The 21224-nt window shown below is 28.1% G+C and overlaps 1 protein-coding gene across 1 annotated transcript; it reads left to right on the forward strand.

The window, feature by feature from the left end:
* Positions 1–8154: 8154 nt before the first annotated feature.
* Positions 8155–12264, forward strand: LOC100776956 (probable jasmonic acid carboxyl methyltransferase 2). The gene is made up of 4 exons (XM_003544327.5): positions 8155–8453; positions 8841–9248; positions 11023–11295; positions 11695–12264. The coding sequence occupies exons 1-4, from the start codon at positions 8355–8357 to the stop codon at positions 12058–12060; spliced, it is 1146 nt and encodes a 381-aa protein (XP_003544375.1). The 5' UTR covers positions 8155–8354; the 3' UTR covers positions 12061–12264.
* Positions 12265–21224: the final 8960 nt, after the last annotated feature.

The following is a 21224-nucleotide window of genomic DNA, read 5'->3' on the forward strand; positions in this document are numbered from 1 at the left end:
ATAAATAAAATTATAAAATAAAATAAAATAAAAACTAAATCTTAATCTTAATATAAGAAAAATAATATAATAAAATATTTAAAAGAAGAAGACTCACTACAAACACTAACTAGAAAAAAGAAAATAAATTGCTTAACTTGCTTTGTTTTTTACCTCTTAATATCTTTGAGGATAAAAAATGATTTTAATGACTCAAAATTGAAGTAAAGGAAAATAAAAGAAAAGAAAAGGAATACAATATGTAATAACATTACTTAGTTATGCCTAAATATTTTTAGTAGATAACATTTATTATATATTTTACATGTTTTGAGTTTTTTCACTAACCATAAAATATATAAAATAAACTAATAAAATATATTAATATTTTTAAACACTAAAATTGTGAAAATCTAAAAAGGGGTGCACTAATTGGAAGGAGATGACACATATTTGTTAATTTTTATAATAATTATTTTAAAAACTGTATTATCATTCATTTATTATGGATTTATAGTGTAAAATAACTTTACATTTTTATTGCATGAACATTTAACTCTTATTCAAATATTATGAAAAATATTATTTTTTAGTTTGTTTAAATATCGTGGGTTCTCCGTTTGATATGCAATTTAAAGGGAGTAATTGAAAACATGTGATATTTAGAAGTATCGAATGATAACTCAGCAAAAGGAAGAAAAAAAAAAGGCATCGACTGAGAAAATTTTAAAAGGAAACTAGGTAACAAAAAATATTTATTAAGAAATTATTCAAAAAAAATAAAAGAAATTAAGTGATAAAAACAAAAATATTTTTTAAGAAATAAAAATCTAATTAATGTTGCGTATGAAGTAAAGGTCTAGTTCACTGTATACCCTGAAAAGGCCCAAAAAAGTCAACACAAGCATTGGGCTGATGGATATCCTTGTTTAGTATTCCACATGCTCATTCTCTATGTTTGTTCGTCTCATACACATGAGGAGTTGCAGAATAATATTTTGTTTTAGTGATCAACTTGTATTTTTTTTTATCAATAAATGTTCATTCTATTAGAAATATTAGTGGAAAAGATTCAAATCCATAGCTCTTCTCTCCCTCCTTTCTCTCTTTATCTTTTTCCAACGGATCAATCAATCTTATATCTCTTAACTAGCATTTGTTCCTAACTCATCTTTGAGGAGAAAGTATTATGTGATGCAGACCATGACATATTTCTTTAGAGTGAAAAATATAGTTATGTATATAACGTAAGTGGAGAGTGATCGAAACCTCACAATGGTATACTATATAATAATTTCTTTCCTCAAACTTATAAAAGGTTCATTCACAAAGACAAAACTGTATATGTATACTGTTTAACTCATTAAGGTTGGAATTTGGAATTTGAATAGTGAACACGAGGTCTTAAGTTTGATGTTATCAAGGTTTCAAATATCGGTTTGTAATCACGTTATATGTTTATTGATATCACAATAAATTGTAAAATAATAATTTCAATTACAATCGCATCGTAGACATTTTAAAAATGTTAATATTGTGGTCCAAACCACCGTCGCTCATCTCTTTTAAAAAGCTTGATGCTGATAATTGTTACTGTTGTAAAAAAAAAAAAAGAATGAACGACAAAAAGTAGCTAGTTATACTGTGCATATAGTGTTATTTTACTAGAGTCTGGTTTCACACTGACTAATGTTTACTCTTGCGTCAACCTTCAACCATCAAACAGATCCTCTTCGAAGACCCATTTTGATGAATTAAAGCTATTTACATCTATTTAGTATGATAAATGAGTTTATCATGTGAATAATTACGTACATGAATATAAGTTGGAATAAAATGGAATTGATGAATCACCTAAAGAAAGTTACAACCACTGGTTTATATAACATCATCGCTTCTTAGCTTTTAGAATAAACATCGATACATGCACATGCAACACCACAAAAAAATAATGTCAATCACTGCATTACATATGAATATGAACATGTACCAAAACCAAAATCCTCGAATAATTAATCAAGTTGACTTTGTATTCTATTGCTTTCGTGATTCTTGTCTTTGGGAAATGAGCATTCTAGAAGGCCATTTTCCCCTGTTGCAACTTTGCTGCTTCTGGTTTGCGTTTCCTTTAAAAAGAAAAAAAGGAGAAAATATCACGTTTTCCTCTTCCTTTTCGTTTATTTTACATACACGATACTTGTTTACAAATGCGATTGTTTTCATGAAGTATGGAAACACACGAGAGTTTCCATGATGTTGAAACGTTAAACACGTGCTCATTTGAAACTTGAATCAGTTTCTACTCTATTCATGGGCCACCTTGACACATGTGATCGACAACAATAAAAAAAATAAATCATTAACTACATTCTTAATTAAATTATTACAACCTCTTTTTTAAATGATCCCTGAAGTAAAAAATAAAATAAAATAAAAACCATTCAAATTCTTCAGAAATATTAGTTCTTCAAATATTACAAAAAAAACTCTGTAAATTAGTCCTTGAGCTTTACTAAAATACATTAATTTTAAAGATTAAAGGCATGGATATTTAATATTTCAAGAATTAAAGATTTTTATTGTTTTAGAGACTATAAGAGGAGAGAATGATACTTCAAATATGAAATTAATAGTTTATTTGCAATTAATGTACTTTGGAAAGACCTCATACTACTTTTGGGCGTGGGAACAAATAAAATTTTAAGAAGATCTAATATTTTAGTTTGTTATTGTTTAGGATAATGTTGTTTAATATAATTAAAATTTATAATAAATAAATACATTTTAGTATGTAAATTGTAACATCCTAAATTTTTTTCTTATAATTATTGTTATTAGTTTCAATATAAAAATTAATAGTATAAAAGTTTATTTGAATTAAAATGATATATATAGAGAGAGAGAGTTTGTATTGTAATATATTAAATTTCATTGAAATAAAAAAGTATGATTAATTGTTTTAAATACTTTATTTAAAATTGATTGAGTTAAATAATTATTTTATTATTAAAAAGATAGGTGATTAGTATAAGAATTACTGAAATTATTTAATAATTATAAGATAAAGTGTAACAATTTCATATGATAATTAAAAGGATTAAAAGATTATTATTGTGAAGATAATTATTAGAGTAATAATATATTGTATATCTAGTTTGGATAAAATATTTATTATATTTGAATTGATAATCCTTGAAATTATTTTATAGATGATATCGGGCAAAAATTAGTAAAACATGTAGGATTAAGAAGAAGGAAGGAACAAAGAGAATTCTTGTTCATGCAGTAAATAGAGAAGAGGAAAAATAAGAGAAGAATGTAAATTATTATCCTTCAAGAGGTGAGTAGAACAATATATTTTTAAAATTCTATGGTATAGATTTTTGGATATGCGTCTTCTTGAGTTTACTAATCATAAATCGATAATTTGATACATTGATCCTTATGTGAATTAATCCTTGTGGTAATTGTAAAATTTAGGTTTCGTGTTATTCTTGCCTGAAATTATTTAAGTGTCTGATATAATCATACAAACATGTCGCGTGGGGTTTAATTTAATTTTACAAAAAAGAGTATTGCAATGTACAAATCTTCATTAGCTGCATATTAAATCTTAAAATTTATTTGAAAATTCATAAATAAGCATGCTTGGATTTTGTGTTTAGCTATCATTGACTTATATGATGCCATAATTTAGGGTATGACTTTGTGAATTAACAACATGTATGGAATTAGAGTATTTATTTGGTAGTTTTCTAGAATGATGTTTTGTAATTATGTGTGAATTGGTGATCATCTTTTGGAAAGTGATGATAATGTATGTTTATTGTATTATGAGAATTGAATATGATAGATACCTCAATGTAGGATGAATGAGATCTTAGATACTACCTCCATATGAGATAGAAAAGAGATTTGAGATATCTACATCTAGGACGAGAAAGAGATTTTGAATACATTCATTTATGATGAGAAACGTAATGAGATGTCATTACATGAATATAAGCTCATAGACCTTTTAAAGAATTTAAAATCACACCGATTTTAGAAACCAAAGAATTGAGTCCAATAGTTATGAGAATTATTGAGTTGTGTTGTAATAATATTTATTTGTTTGTTCAAGAATTGAATTAGTGAAATGTTAATGTTTATTTAATGAACTGTTATTTCGTTGTATGAATAATTTGTGATTGTTTTATAAGCATGTATATATTATTTTTTTATTTAATTTTGCGGATACCATGGTTGAATTTTTCCAATTGTTGTATCGCTTGAGAATAATACTATTTACAAATTTTTTTAGAACTTATTTTATTTACTAAGATTATATCTTATTAAATATTATTTTTCAAAGTTTGAGAAAGAAATTTTTGAGACAAAAGAGAACTGAAAACTTAGTTCATTGTTAGTTAATCTTTGTAAATATTCATATTTAAGAATAAAATTATTTATTTATGTAATGACTCATTTATTTATAATATTTGAAGGAAAAAATTAAATACATTCACAATAGTGTTATTTTTAGTGAACTAAACATGAATATTCTCTATTTTCTGATTATTACATTGATAATTAATGGAAATGTGTAATTATGAACCAAACAGGAATATAGTTTAACTAATAATAATGGATAGTTGGAAAACTACACTAATAAATACGTACATATTTTTAAAAAGATAATAATTTCAGTAATAACAACACTATTTACAACTATTTCATTCACAAATTACTAGAATTATTCATATTAAGTTATGAATGAAAAATATGTAATTATGAACCAAACATGAATATTCTCTATGTTCTGATTATTACCGTGGTTTTCCAATTATCCGGCGGGATAAAAGATAAAATAACGAGCGATAAATGTTGGATAGTTGGAAAATCACAATAATAATTACACATTTTCCATCATACGAATGGTGAGAAAATATTTATGAAGGATCCACTCATTTTTTTTTGTTTGGTTCTTTATTTCTCTAATCGGAAAAGAAAAAAAGTTAAATCAATTTCCTTTAGCGTTCACATCCTCTCCATTTGTGAAGAAATTGGACATCTCTTTATAGTAGATGTATCAATAATTTGTGGATTAAATTTTTCAATCGTTAAGATTTAATTCCATTTAATTTAAAAAATAGAGAATATTTGAACACCCTTTGTGTTTTCTTTTGGATCGACAGCTGATTAATTAATTAGCTATTAGCTTATATGAAGTAGCTGATTTTAAATACAATGTGATTCACTTTCTTCCTCTAAAAAAATGATTCACTTTTGTCAAGTAATTTTTTGTAAGAAGGTACTCTATTTTTCAATGTATGTTGTTAGGTTACTCTAAAAGCTTTTGAAATCTTTTAGTGAGAAATTTAGGATGATACAAGCATGCATATGTAGTGTTAAATTTTTATATTGATTGAAATTAAATGAAGTGTCAAAAAGGAAAGTTATAAACGAAATTTGGATCAATATAAAAATTTCAATCAATATAAAAATTTAACACTTCATTTCTGACACGATTTGTGGACGAACCAGTAGAAATTCCTTGAGGCATAATTTTTTCACCTCTAAGAGTCTCAAGTGCTTTCTAGAATATTAGGTTTCTAGAATATTAGGTGAAGATCTATTTTAGTCCCTCTAGTTAGATGTATGACTATAGAGAAAAAAAAATTCAAAATGAATTCATGTGATTTAATAATAATAAAAAATGACAATTATAGTGACAAGAACTGTTGGATCAAGTGGCATCAGAATAATTAAGAAGGGGGTTGAATTAATTATGAACGTGTCTTGACTAATTAAAAATCTATCATTCTTAATGTTATTAGATTCAATTAGACTTTTACTACTAAGTCAAGAAAGTAAAGAACAGAAATAAAAATTTAACCAAAAGTAAAAGTGATAATTAAAAGTACACAACGGAAATTAAAGAATGTAGGGAAGAAGAAGACAAACACAAGATTTATACTGGTTCGTCCACAAACCGTGCTTACATCCAGTCCCCAAGCAACCTGCGGTTCTTGAGATTTCATTTCAACCTTGTAAAATCCTTTACAAGCCAAAGATCCACAAGGGATGTACCCTCCCTTGTTCTATTTGAATAACCAAGTGAATGTACCCTCCACTTGAACTGATTCACAAGAGATGTACCCTCTCTTGTTCTCAGTATAACAATCCCCAAGTAGATGTACCCTCTACTTGTACCACAAAGGATGTACCCTCCAATATGTTGGGACAAAGAATTCTCAGACGGTTAATCCTTTGAATCTTTGTAAGGGGAAACAAAAGATATCTCAGGCAGTTAGTCCTTTGAGATCTTTCGTTTAAGGAGAAGGGAAGAGTCAAAAGAATTCTCAGGCGGTTAGTCCTTTGAATCTTTTGTAAGAGAGAAGAGAGACACAAAAGAATTCAGACGGTTAGTCCTTCTGTTCTTTTGGCAAAGGGAGAAGAAAATGAAAAATATGAATAACACAAGTTTTTGAACAAAGAACTTTTTTTGGAAGAGAAAGTATTGAACAAAAACTTTTAGAAAAATGAAGAGAAATAAAATAGAAAGTTCTGTTGAAAGTGTTGAAAGAGATGAAAGAAGATATTGAAAAGATTGTTGAAAGATTGATTGATGAAATATGTTCAGAAATTCATGCCATGGTCACATATTTATAATCTCTTGATGTCTCAAGTTAAAGTTTGTGACTCTCGGCAATTTCTTTAAAACTTGTCACCTTTTAAACATTATGACTCTTTTGAAAACTAGTCACTTAAAAAGTTGTGACTTTTAAAAAAATCTTCAGAAACAAGTCACTTTAATAATTGTCTTTTGAAAATTTATTTTTTGAAATCAGTCACTGGTAATCGATTACCATTAAGGTGTAATCGATTACACATCAATAAATGTGACTCTTTATGTTTAAATTTTAAAAATCAAAACGTTTAGAACTCTGGTAATCGATTACAAGTATTGTGTAATCGATTACACAAGTTTAAAATGATTTAAAACTGTTTAAACACAAGTTGTTACTCTTGAAATTTGAAATCATATCTAACATTTTAAAACACTGGTAATCGATTACTACCTTCTGGTAATCGATTACTAGAGAGTAAAACTCTTTGGTAATGATTTTGTGAAAACTTCTTGTGCTACTCAATGTTTTGGAAAACTTTTTTAGTACTTATCTTGATTGAGTCTTCTCTTGATTCTTGAATCTTGATCTTGATTATTCTTGAATCTTGATTCTTGAAACTAGATTCTTGAATCTTTGAAATTTGCTTAACTCTTGATTCTTTGGCATCATCAAAATAACCTTGAAATCTTGATTCTTGAAACTAAATTCTTGAATCTTTGAAATTTGCTTAACTCTTGATTCTTTGACATCATCAAAATAACCTTGGAAGACATTGTTTCCACAATCTCCCCCTTTTTTATGATAACAATCCTAAAATCAAGAGAATACATACAATTTTTGTTCTACCGTTCACTCATCCCTTTCTCCCCCTTTCTTTTTGAATTTATGCTTAATTTTAAAGTTTTGAAAATATAATATCTTGATTTCTTAAAATATCCATTTTTCTCTCCCCCTTTGGCAACATAAAAAAGGCCAAAATGCGTAAAACATACATAATTTAAAACATACATAAAGAATATTTTGTAAAACAAACATAAAAGATTCTAAACCATTCATGAAGCAACACATGAATAAACTAAATTAAAATGCAAACCACATAGTTATATATCACATTAATATTTTATTATAGAAGGAGCATGAAATAGGTGAGATGAAAAGAAAGATAACAAATAAGTAAGAGATATAATGGATGATGTGATAAAAAAAGATGAGAAAAATGTAAAAAAGAAAGAAAATTATAAAAGTGATGTAATATAAATGATAAAAGATCAAATTACTTTAAAAGTAATATCTTTATTATTTATTTTTTTGAAATTTAGCTAATGGTTATAATGTATAGTTGATCTTGACTATTAAATTGTAAGAAAATGAATACTGGGAATGAAAAATAACTCTTTTATATATAGTTATTTTTGAAGTAATTTCATCACTTCTCAAGAAAAAAATGTGTTTGGAAAAGATAAAAAGTTGTGAAAAAATGGTAAGAAATGTATGTGCAAATACAATGCTCTTGAAAAAAAAAACATTTTTGGAATGTTATATTCCGGTACATATGACGAGGCATAACCACCAAACTATCGTCTCTATTTGTTTTTGTGGTTGCTATTCTTGGACAAGTTTGCGAGACTCTATTAATACTATGGCTCTTCACTCCTACCTCTTAAGGCACTTCCCCGGATAGAAGGAATCATTCATCAACTTTTCATTTTCCCTTTTGGTTTCGTCTTCAAGTCCAACTCCAACATAGTAACACTTGTTACCATGCAAACAGCTCGAAGGAAACAAATGGAAACGTCGGAAGTACTTCACATGAACAAAGGCACGGGCGAAACTAGCTATGCCGTGAACTCTTCCGTTCAGGTTGCCATTCTCATAGTAAATGTTTAATTCATTTCTCAAAATACATAATATAACCTCCATTTCTATTTATAAAAAATAAGTTATAGCATATTTTATATTATAACTTGTTTCTTATATATAAGAAAGTAGTATTAATTGTTGTTGAGTCATATATTGGTTTAGATTACTTGGTTAAATACTGTGTGAATTATTATAAATTAGTTTGATTCTTACTAATAATAAAAAAAATAAACATAATTTCAGACCAAAAATTTATAAAACTCGATTACGTGTCACGGGGATATGAACGGAGGCCATTGTATAATCTTAGACTATAAAATAATTTTAATTTCTCAGTCCTTAAAGCTTTGTTAAAACCTTTGAAATGTTTTTGTGTGAATTTTGCAGAATACGATAATCTCTTGCGCAGAGCCAGCAACAAAGAAAGCTATTGTGCAAATTCTTTGCTCAAGTAATTGGCCTGAGAAGATGGGCATTGCAGACTTGGGTTGTTCCTCTGGACCCAATGTCTTAAGGGTCATCTCGGAGATATTAGATACTGTGTATTCCACTACATGCCTCTTGGATCGTCCAGCACCTGAATTGGTGGTGTATTTGAACGACCTTTTCACCAATGACTTCAACAACATCTTTGGCTCATTGCCATCTTTCTACAGAAAACAGAAGCAGGAAAAGGGAAGTGGGTTTGGACCATGTTTTGTTTCAGCTGTCCCTGGTACTTTCTATGGTAGGCTTTTCCCAAGCAAGAGCCTCCACTTTGTGCACTCTTCTTCTAGCCTCCATTGGCTTTCTCAGGTATATAGATTAGGAAAATCTTAACTAACGTACTAAGAGTATTAATTAAGAAACTTAATTTAAGTAAAAATATTTTTATTGGGAAACAGAAAATTTGTTATATATCCATGATTTTTGTACGCTTTTATCTCTTATAATTTATATAGTAAATATTTTTTTAAATTTTTTTTACCCAAAATAATCCTACCCACAGAGCTTAACAAGACACTGTGTATGTGCATATATCCACATAATCAGTCAGGTGTTCAAATAAAACTTAAACACACATTTATAAATCAAGTGTTCAAATAAAACTTAAAGAGATGAAAAAAAAGAAACCATCAAACTCATAAAGTAAGGACACAAAATTATTTCAGTTTAATAGTCTCAAGTTATAGTAGTTTTATATACTGAAACAGATTGTCTGTGATGATATCTTTTAAGGCTGTTTCTAAAGGAAAAAAAAATATATACTCAAACAAGATTGATTTTAGTAAAACATCAATGTAGTCTTTACAAAAGAAAATAACTAGGAAAAGACACATAAATAGTGTTAAATTACCTTTTCAAGTTTAAGTTTTATACATATAATTTTTTATGTCATTATATCAATTAAGATTTTAATATAATTTTAGAGTAATCATGAATATAAAAAAAGAGTTTTACTATATAATTTTTTTATGATTGAATTACTTTAAAAAAAACTATTTTACAATATGAATGTATTTAAATTAAATTCAATACACCCACAAAAGGAAATGATGTGAAATAGATAACAGTTGGCCTAAGGGAAACTTGTTTACTCAATTTTAGCATCATTACGTGAAATGGCCAGTTTGGAAACTGGTTCTGTACGGTACCCGACGTTTGGTTATAAAGAAATGGTAAAAATTAGAGGGCGAAAAGTGTCTTCCTAATGGATTTTGATTTTTTTAATATCTATTTTGATTTTTTAATCTATCTTCTTTTTTCATGATATTTATTATATTTTTCGTATTTTATATTTTCTATTTTTTTTATATATCTTCTCTTATTTATAGCCCACTCATTTCACATCTTGCGTAGCAGAAATAAACCCTTTCTACTGAAAGTGATTAAATGTCTTATAAATGGATTTTGATTTTTAAAGAAATAGAAGGAGAAAATTAAAGCCCTCATGTGCTCTATGATTGCCAAGCCCTGATGTCCTTCTCTCTCCCCAAAATTGCTCCGTACTGCAAAAAGAAGACTGACCTAGACTTCAAGGGAAACCCACTCACTTATCACGTGGGTTAGACCTAGTGTCTTAGTCTCCTTAATACTTGTTCTTGTGTTGTTGTATTTATGTAAAATTAAGAATAATGATATATAAATATTTATATTTTTTGAACATTTAACAAATATTTATAATTTTTTTAAATTTTTTTCCTGTCAGATCATATTATTTATAATATTTATATATTTTTTTCTCTTTTATTCACTATGTGTTTAATGACAACTTTAAGTGTCCATCAATACTTTTTTTTTAAATTAACTAATAAAACAATTGCAAACTAAAGGATAAAGAGAGATGGGCTCTTAATTTTTCTTTCATATTTTTTTCCCGAATATTGTGAAGAGACATATATATACTAAGGAATTATATATCCTTGAAAACAAGATCGAATATTTATATATAGTTGACTAGTGCTTAGAAACTAAGTTGAAGACTACTTTTTACATGTGACTAGTGCTTAGAAAGAAGAAAGATAGTTGGACATCTTTCACAACATGCATGTGTATGTGAAACTAAGTAGTATTATTGTTGTGGGTACAGGTTCCTGGTGGATTAGAAGATGGTAGTGGGAGAGCATTGAACAAGCAAAAGATATACTTATCAAAGAGCAGTCCTAAGTGCGTTCTAGATGCTTATTCTCGACAATTCAAAAACGATTTTTCAGTGTTTCTTGCTTCACGTTCCCAAGAAATAGTAGCTGGGGGACGCATGGTCTTGTCTCTAATGGGCAGAGAAACAATGGACCCAACCACTGACCATAGTTGCTATCAGTGGGAACTCTTAGCACGCTCCCTCATGACCATGGTTTCCGAGGTACGTAAAGAAGAAAATCTGTCATATATATCCATTCTTCAACATACTTTTTCCTTTCTCTTTATCTAGTATAAAACTAAACTTAAACAACTTCATTGTAAATACTAATACTCTTTCTAAGGTATATATATTGATTTTCTTAAAATATATCAAAGGTATAATTAACTTACTAATACTCTTTCTAAGAAAAACCCCAGTACACCCACACATGCAAATATTTAATTAGACATATAACTAAAGTTATTATATCTTTTAATAATTAAAATTGATTTAATTTTAATAACTAAAATCTATAATTATTAACAATATTGTTGGATCTTTCCAAAATTATATTTGGCCATATATGTGTCAAAATTAGAGAGGGAATTTATGAGAAAAATTCTTGTGGTATATATGTAGGGTCTTTTAGAAGAGGAAAAGGTGGATTCTTTTGACGCTCCATACTATGCACCATGCTTGGAGGAAATGAAAATGGAGATTCAAAAGGAAGGGTCATTCATTGTGGATGAGCATGAAGCTTATGAAATCGATTGGGATGCTGGAATGAAATTGCAAAGTGATTCCCCCACAGTTACGCCATTAACGAGTGGAGAACGAGTTGCAAGGACCATAAGGGCTGTGGTTGAGTCCATGTTGGAACCTCATTTCGGGTGTCACATAATGGATGAGCTGTTTCGAAGGTACGCAGAAGTTGTAGAGGACCATTTATCCAAGACTAGGACCACATACATTAATTTGGTCATTTCTCTCGTCAAGCAAGGTTGAAATACACACAATACGACCAAGAAGGCAAATATTAATTTATTGTTCTGTTCCACTTGTACTATTGATTTCTAGCCCTATTGATTTCTAGCATGTGTTTCGTCTACATATATCCTAGTATCATTATAGGAGTCCATGTCACCCTAGCCTATGTATCGTCTACATCTATCATAGTTAGCAATTACAATGAGTTAGATTTGAGTAACATTCCATAATATTCATTCTCGTAACTGTATTTAAAAATAAAGTATTAAAGTATTCGCAAGTGTGAATGTTAATTTTTGCAGGGGTTTTATTTTGTATTTGTGTTGGATAATTTTTAATTTATAAGAGGAAAAGATAAGATGATGTATAAAATAAATTTAAAAGAATAGGTTATAAAATAATAATTATTAATAGAAAATAAAAGAAATAGTAGAAAATTTAACGAGATGAGAATCTTAGGACTTAAGATGTCTTATTTACCTAAAATGTATTATTTATGATTTTTCTCTATCAATCAGGTGAATTTATCCTATCCACATCTATTAGAATACTTGTCTCTGATGTCTCATGATGACAAATCTATTTTACCTATCTATCTCCTGAATGTCTTGTATTTCTATTAAGAATTATCCTCTGTCGAGCACCTAACCCCCAAAGATGATGTAAGGATAATTGATGCATGAAATTAAAAGTAAGAAAGGATAATAGGAAAGAAAACACATTTTTGCATTGATAAATATGAAATGTACAATACATCTTTTGGCTTTTTAGGCCTGTTAGACCCTAATTAAGGGTTTAGTCTCTCATAGCCACAAGGGATCTTACACTAGAAAAGGAGTATAGGAACTGATAGAGAAGAAAAGATGAAAAAAGAGAATAGAAATGATGAAATAGAAGAAAGAATTTCCCAAGGGAGAGTTCTCATGCTTTAGTTGTGTATTAGAGTACTTTGAGACTCGATATGTCTTTAGTGTGTATTAAAGTGCTTTGAGATTCGACATGCTTAGAGACTCTATGTGTCTTATTTATTAGAGTGCTCTGAGACTCCCTTTTTATAGCTACAAATGAACTTGAACTTGACTCTCTTTTATAGTTGCTGAAGTGGACTTGAGCCTGATGTCAATAATTTTCTTTATTTATATTTTTGATATTTTTCTGGATCTTTTTTGCTTTTAATCCCTCCTTTTCATATCTGCAAGTCATAAATAAGAAAAATATCAATTTTTAATATTTAAGCCAAAAATAACTGCTACATAAATATTTTTAAAGATATTTTCAATATATTTTTATTATAAAAAATATATAACTCATATTTAGCAGTTATCATGTGTGTGTGCCTCATCATACCCATCCCCAATATTGTGTTAATCACTTTGTTTGCGGATATTTTTGTGGGTACCCATAGGATTCAGGTACACTTTATCATGCCTGATCTTAGTATATCATTATAGGAGTTTATGTCATGCTTACATTCCACTTCACAATTAGACATTTAGAATTGTCTGGTGAAGATCTATCGATTTATAAATCATTCTGTAAATTCCACTTAAAAAATATCTTTAAAATACTAACCTTCTGATGAAATCAGATTATCCATGATCATGATTGCATGAATGTGTGAATGTAGAATCCAAATCCCATTGAACTAGAAGTCTAGGCGCATGTTTGGTTATTGTTGCAAACGGACTTAGTAGCAAAATATGAATTTTGTCTTAGAATTCATACATAACAAGTTGGATGGTAAACCAAACATGCTCCAGAACCATAGAAATTGTATGGTCCATGTATTTTTCTCCATTATTTTTTATTATTTTCTTTTTCCTCGGCTTTTTAGTTTTAGATTCTAAATAAAGGAGTGGAGGTGATTGAATTGCAACAACTTGCTTGCGAATGCGCTAATGACTAAACTAGAGGTAGCAAAACAAGTTAGTCCGGCTTATTTTGACCCATCCCATCACTAGCCCACAAAAAATGGGTCGGGGGGAGGTTGCTTCTCTTCTAATGGTGTGTTGAAAATCCTAATCCGTCCACTTAAAAGTAGGTTGACAGTCCGATTCCTCCAGAAATAAAAAAAAAAGAAGAAAAAAAAAGTTTTAGTATCTTATTTAATAAAATTAATCAAAATGAACAAAATTATTTTTTTAAGAGGAACAAATTTAGTTAGAGAACGTAAAATCTATCAATTATTTATCCTAAATTTGGTTTTAATATAAATTTTCTATGAGTAGTAGAGAAATTGAATTTATAAAATAATATAAAAATAATAACAAATATGTATTTTAATTTTTGAACAACACTATAAATTTAAAAAAATATATATAAATTGTTAACCCAAAACCTAAATATAAATATGTATCCCTTAGTTGGGCCGCCAATGTAACAGGTTAAGCGCGGCGAACCAACACAAACTGAGGGATTGATTATTTTTGGCACGCTAATGAACCAGCCGGTGAGATTAAGTCTCACATTGCCACCCATAGACTACACACATAGCTGAAGACGTGAGTCATCAATTAAAATGACAAGTTGGATCTCCAACAATTACTTTTCTTTACTTGCTATTTTTTTTGTTTAAAACATATCTAACAAGTAGGAAGGTTAGAGACACTCTTTCTAATATTTTTTTAATATTAATTAAAATTTATTTTAAATCCCAATTTGATGAGTTTCTAATTCAAACAAAATGTAACTAATATTTTATTTATATTAAAATTACTTTTACTTTTTAATATGACCTTTACTAATTTTTCATTTATGATCAATAAGCACATAAAATCTTTAAGAATAAAGTAAAAATAAAGACAAATATAATATTAATATTAACTTTGATGTACAAATAAATACTTAAAAAATAAATTTTTAGAACATGACATAAAAAGAAACAAAAAGATTATTTTTTAATCATGGCATATTAATTTGATTTTCTCTAAAAAAATATTGTCATTAGGTTTCAAAGTCATTAAAAAAATATAATCAATTTACTTCATTGATTGCACAAATATTGTGAATCTAGTTTTCAAGTATTATGATTTGTTTATAAATTGATAATTTTCGTATAATCTTTTATAATTGATTAACTATTTTTTTTCAAAGTTACTTGAAATATTAAATATGTAATACTTGTCTTATTGGAATATTATAAAAAAAAGACACTTAAATTCAAAATACAAACACAATAATCAACATACTAAGTTCAGATTCTTCATAACGAAGTTCTTATCCTTAAAAAAAAATAAAAAAAATTGAAGTTCATATCATCGCGAGAAATCATCCACAAGTGGGGACCTGGCTATGGCTAGTACGGTGGTACCAAATTTCATTTATCTAAGGATTTCTAACCAGAAAAAAACAAAACCTTTTCTGCTTGCTAGACGTTTCAACTTTCAATTCTTGAAAATGTTTCTCTGGTGTGTTTTTTTTTGTGGGTATATTTAAAGCATTACTTTATTGACATTATATATATATATGACTATCTTTTTAGTACATATGTTATCTAAATACACATTTAAAGCATTTTTATATTGATATGTCTAATATGGTACTATAAATGTTTTTTTTATCTCAATAATCCACACCTTATGAGTGGTGCCTAACATGCATATGCGGTACTATCAAATACGTTTTAATTTTGTCGTATTAATTCAAAACGCTAGTTTTCCTTCTCTTTCATCTTAAAAAATTGGGAAGAATATATTTTAATATGGGGTCAATAAAATAAAAAATCACTTTTCCCTCTAGTTAGAGAATCAAATAAGACACAAGTGCTTTTAATTATTTTTCTTCTTTTCTTTCCTTTTTTATTAAAAAAATCATTCATGCCAAACACAGTAAATATAATAATATATTTAGTTGTGAGGAAAAAAATAAAGAGAAGAGAAAATAAAAAAATTGAAAAAATCTTTGTATTTTCCCTTTAATTTAAATTTTAAATTCATTTCTCATCCCATTTACTTTTCTCTAAACCAAATAGAAGGTAAGGGTGCACGCATGATTGGATTTTAGTTTATCAAAAGTCTCAAATTATCTATACTTGATAAAATTAAATTTTGTTCTTTAAAATTTGTATTCAAATCATAATTTAAGATTATTAATTATAATTATTAAAATCAAATAGGATAAGTCAATTTAATTGAAAACATGTTACGTAACTGGTTACCAACGAGTTTGGTTTAGTCAGTTGAATAATATGTTTAAATTGTTGTAAATTTTATTATACTTGAATTTGATTTTTATGAATAAAAAAAATAAGGTTACTAGCTAAAAATTTGGTAGAAGAAAAGGTGATCGAATATGAACAAGCATTACTCAACCAGCATCTGTTTGACAACAGTTACGCTGAATGTAACTAGCTTTCATTTTAAAATACAAGGAAAAACTTCAGTTGAATGCGGTTTCAATGTAACATTCTAAAAGAAGTTCATATACATGTATGGGATTGTAATATTAATTGTTATTATCTAACTACTTATCATATTTTGTTTTATCATAACTTACAATATAATTCTTTCATGAAAGTATTAAGCATAATTTGTTGATGTGATCTTGACTGGATAACAATTAAAATGAGTCAGTTCAACCTATTAAATCTGACTCACCTTGATTTGCTGATTTGCTTAACAGGTGAGTTAATTTAATCTGACTCACTTCTTTATAAGTTTATAAAGTAATAATTTAATTTTAATTCTCACTGATTTATAAATTAAATGAGTTGACTCATCTAATATAAAAAAATAATTTTAAAGAAAAAGCAAATTCTAACTTCTATCATGTTTCAAATTTGAGATTTTATAAAAGAATATAATCTTAACAATTAATATTATCAATTATAATCAATTTCAAGTTTTTTAAGTTTAATAAATAACTTTTAAGAAATGAATAATTGCCTTAGAACATAAAAAGTTATTTTTTAGTACCTAGGCTCACAAGCCAAACAAGTCACCACGGGTTCAACCTGATGGATGAGGCATAAGTAGGTTAAGCCATTTTTTTTTTCAATTTCCACCTTTTCTCTCTTTCTTAAATTTGTTGAGTTGTCGTATTCAATTGTCAAACCCACATGTAAATGTTTAGCCTCATGATTCCATATTGCATGCTGTTTTCAATTATGCCAGGCTGGATCAAATTTTTAGACGGATTTTATAGTTTCAGCTGCATCAGTTTTTTCTAATTTCAATTGTTTCTAAATTAATTAAAGAAGGAAGTCTTGGCTAATTAACTCTTTTTCAAATAAAGGATGATAAGAATACGATAAATATTACACCAAACATAAGAATTTAAAATGATTCAGTATTCCTTGTCTACATTCACGTCTAAAAAATATTTTATTATCACACAGATAATTACAAGATTGTAATTCAGTTAAATAGTGTATCACTCTATAAATCCGATTAACTCATTCAATAATTATAAGAAATGATAACACTCTCATACAAAGATAATCTTCTCTCAACACAGTGACTATGTTTCACAATCTTTCTTCTTACACACTCTCTTCGTGTGTATTTTTCCAACTCATTTTCTTTTCTATTTATAGTGAAGATTGCAACCAATAATAATAAATAAGTTTTCTTAAAAATTAAAATAAAAATAATTTTGAATGCATTCATTCAAATAAGTTTCATCTAATAAAATTTAATTTTTCACTTTACATTTAAATCACATAAACTTTAGTAATAAAAATTTAATTTTTACTATGCATTAAATATACTTGTTTTTTAACTTGAAACTCTAATAAAATCCATGAAAATTAATATAAATCATATCAAATTGAAGACAAAGACGAGTGAAATAGGTGAACGATCAAGTTAGTACCGTGGGTTGGGCGACACACACCAGTACAAAAATCCGTGCTAGCCAATGTCAACAGTGGTTCATAGAATTACGAAGAACAAAGAACAACTATTACAACATTCATGAGTTTGTTCGTAAACTTGTAATGACACTACGCTTAAACCCTAGGATCCTATCTATCATTATAGATTTATAGTTATAGGTCCATAGAATTAAGAAGAACAGCTATTCCAAAATTAACTTTGTTCGTAAACTTGTATTGACGCTTAACCACTTTCACTGTACCTCGCTATCATTCTCGTATACTCATGCTGCACACGTGGTAATAAGCTTTGATTGCCTTTAAGAAAAAAAATTCAATTTAACATATGCAACTTTTTAGTCATTTAATTGTGTTTATTACATTAATTAAAAACAGTTTAATTATGATATTCATTAAATTACCCAATACAAAAGTGTGAATAACAAATCTTATCCATATATACAATCATATATGAATCAATTGTGAAGATTAAAAATTGTGTAACTCTCTTTTCTTAATTGAAATTGATTATGTGGCATTTTTAAATAATTAAACATAGACAAGCAGTACACACTGCACATATGTGTGCCTCATAATAATTGAGAAATAGTATCAAGTCAGAAATAATGAGCTTGAATTACATTAACATGCATGTTTTGAAGTTGCTAATTAGTGAGTGTTTGAAGCTGCTGTGTGTAATTAATTTATTTAGATCGAGCGAGTGAGACATCTTGAGTGTCAGGTGCCAACACTCCTCTTTTTGGTGCATACATCTCCTCTCATTACTTCCACCAACATTCTTGCCTCCTCTATAGTTTTATATTATTTATTGATTCATCTAACATAAGTCTAATTTTATCTCTCAAATCATTATAAAAAATATATTTGTAGTTGTTTTAAGTCAGCAAAGTCATCATCTTCTTAAAATATCTCTCGCGTATACTTATCATATAATGACTCATTAAAAGAGTATAATTAAGTTGATTAAACAAGATATATAAATATTATAAATTCTCAAAAATTATGTTCAATTTCTACCTAAAAAAAATCATATGGTGACTCTCTAAATCTCTATCTCTCTCATAAATTAAATCATGTAATTTCACTTAATATTGAAGTATTTCGAATTGGGAAAGAACTTATGTATAAACTTGACTTCTCTGTCATGCCACGTGTTGATACTTCCGCTCGAGTTCGATTATAACCAAGCTTTTGTTTTGTCTCGAGTTAGATTATAACCAAGCTTTTGTTTTGGCTTCAACCTTGCAAATGGAGTATTGATCAGTAGCTCTCAGAACAAATTATTGTACCAAAAAATCATAAAAGGCACCTCAAAGGTCAAAGCCTGCGTAACTCCTTACCGACAAATATCAATATATTACGCGCTCCTTGTACTTTTTATTAGAAAAATATTACTGGCTAATTATTAGTTGTTTTAGTGAGAAGATTAACTTTTGACTTTTCCTTCCGTTATCAAACACTACATCTGGTCAAGAACAACGTAAACTTAACACAATCTTATAATCCCTAATTTTTTTTTATGATAGAAACCACTTTTTAAACAGCACTCCGTTCAACTGGAAAATGGTGCTCCAAAGGAAGAACTTTACTACACATATCACTATCAATTACCAAGTTACCATCCATTATCTAATGGACTTCCAACTATAAGGATATATTAATGATTTTAGTCACGATATTTGTAGAGGAATTATATATATATATATATATATATATATATATATATATATATATAAAATATTGTAGAAACATTTGTTATTCTTTTTCTTCTTATTATTACATTATATTAGTTTCATCTATTATATTTACTCTAATGGGATATGTTTAGTTTTAGAAAATAAAAGAAAAAAATACAAGGAATAAAATATGAAATAAATAAAGGTAATTTTGTAATCTGTGTGTAAAAATGCTTCTTGCTTTAATTTTTCCTCCAAAATTGGATGGGTTCTAAAAAAATCAGGTGAAACTCGAGATGAAAATAGGTCAGAACTTTTGACAGGAGTCCATGACATAGTATATATTAGACCCATATTAGACTAGTCTTTTCTGTAAAAAAGCTAGACCTAGACTTTTATGCAATTGCTATATCTACTTTTCCTCTTTGTTTATCCACTTCCCCTTTTAATTTGTTTTCCAAAAAATCCTCTTTACAAAAAATATACTCCCATGTTAACATACTTGCATCATTTCTTCTTAGCTGCTTGAAATTGAACTTCTGACGCGCACAACAACACTTGCCAAACATAAGAATTTGTTTTAATTAAAAAAATCTCTGAGAAAAAAATTGCAAAGAATTTTATGCATTAACAACAATCTAATTAAACAATCGTTAAGCAACTGAAAAAAAAAAAATATAAATTTATCTTAAAAATTACAATGCCTATCTTAATTTAATTTATCAAGACTAGCTTATTAGAATGGTTGGAATGCGATTCCATTATGGTAGTTCAAGCTTTCAGAAATGATGATTTGGTGCCTTGGCAGTTAAAAAACGAATGGCTTAATTGTACAGCTTTAGTTAGGCACATGAATTTTGTTGTTGGTCACATTTTTAGGGAGGACAATGCTTGTGCAAATATGCTTGCCTCCATAGCCTCTTCTTTTGTTGGTGGGAGTCTGTCTCTAATTTTTTGGCAACTACTTATAGTTCTAACAAAATAGGTTGTTCGAACTACAGATTCAACTAGCTTTGCTTGCATGGGTTATTTGGGTTTCCTCCCCCATGGTCGTGTATTGAACTTTCTCTCCTTGATTTTTAATGAAATCTTCTTCGTAGGCTTCGTTAATTAGTTTTGTTGAGGGTACCAATCTAGTTGGGATCACCAGCTTTTCTGATTTCTAGCCCACCTTGGCTTATAATTATTATTATTTTTTTTTATCAAGATGCAAGCTTTACTCTTCTCAGAAAATTGGTATGGGAACAATTTTCTAGGATTCAGAAAAAAAATCTTCCAATTTTCTGCCACAGATTATAATTTCTTTCAATATTACCAATCACCACCAATGTGCAAAGAAACTCGATCTCGCATTCGAGTTCTCGACGCTCCTCTCAGCATCCTGATCAAATTGTACGTCTCAATTTGCTCTTTAGGTTTTCTTCTTATCCCCTCTCTTTTAATTTTTATTAAAAAAAATTAATTGAGATTGAACGTTTGACGGACCATTTGTTTTTAACTAAAAAAAATCAATGAGAAGGAAATTGCAAGGAATTTGGAGAGGGAAAGATACTTTCACAAATTATTTGATTATTGTGAATAATATTTTTGGTTAATAAAAATTTGTGCAATTATCAGTTTTGTTGAAGAAGTAACAAACCAATTCAAAACACTTGCAGCGGGTACTATTTGAC

This window comes from Glycine max, chromosome 14, assembly GCF_000004515.6.
Source record: "Glycine max cultivar Williams 82 chromosome 14, Glycine_max_v4.0, whole genome shotgun sequence".
Lineage (NCBI taxonomy): Eukaryota > Viridiplantae > Streptophyta > Magnoliopsida > Fabales > Fabaceae > Glycine > Glycine max.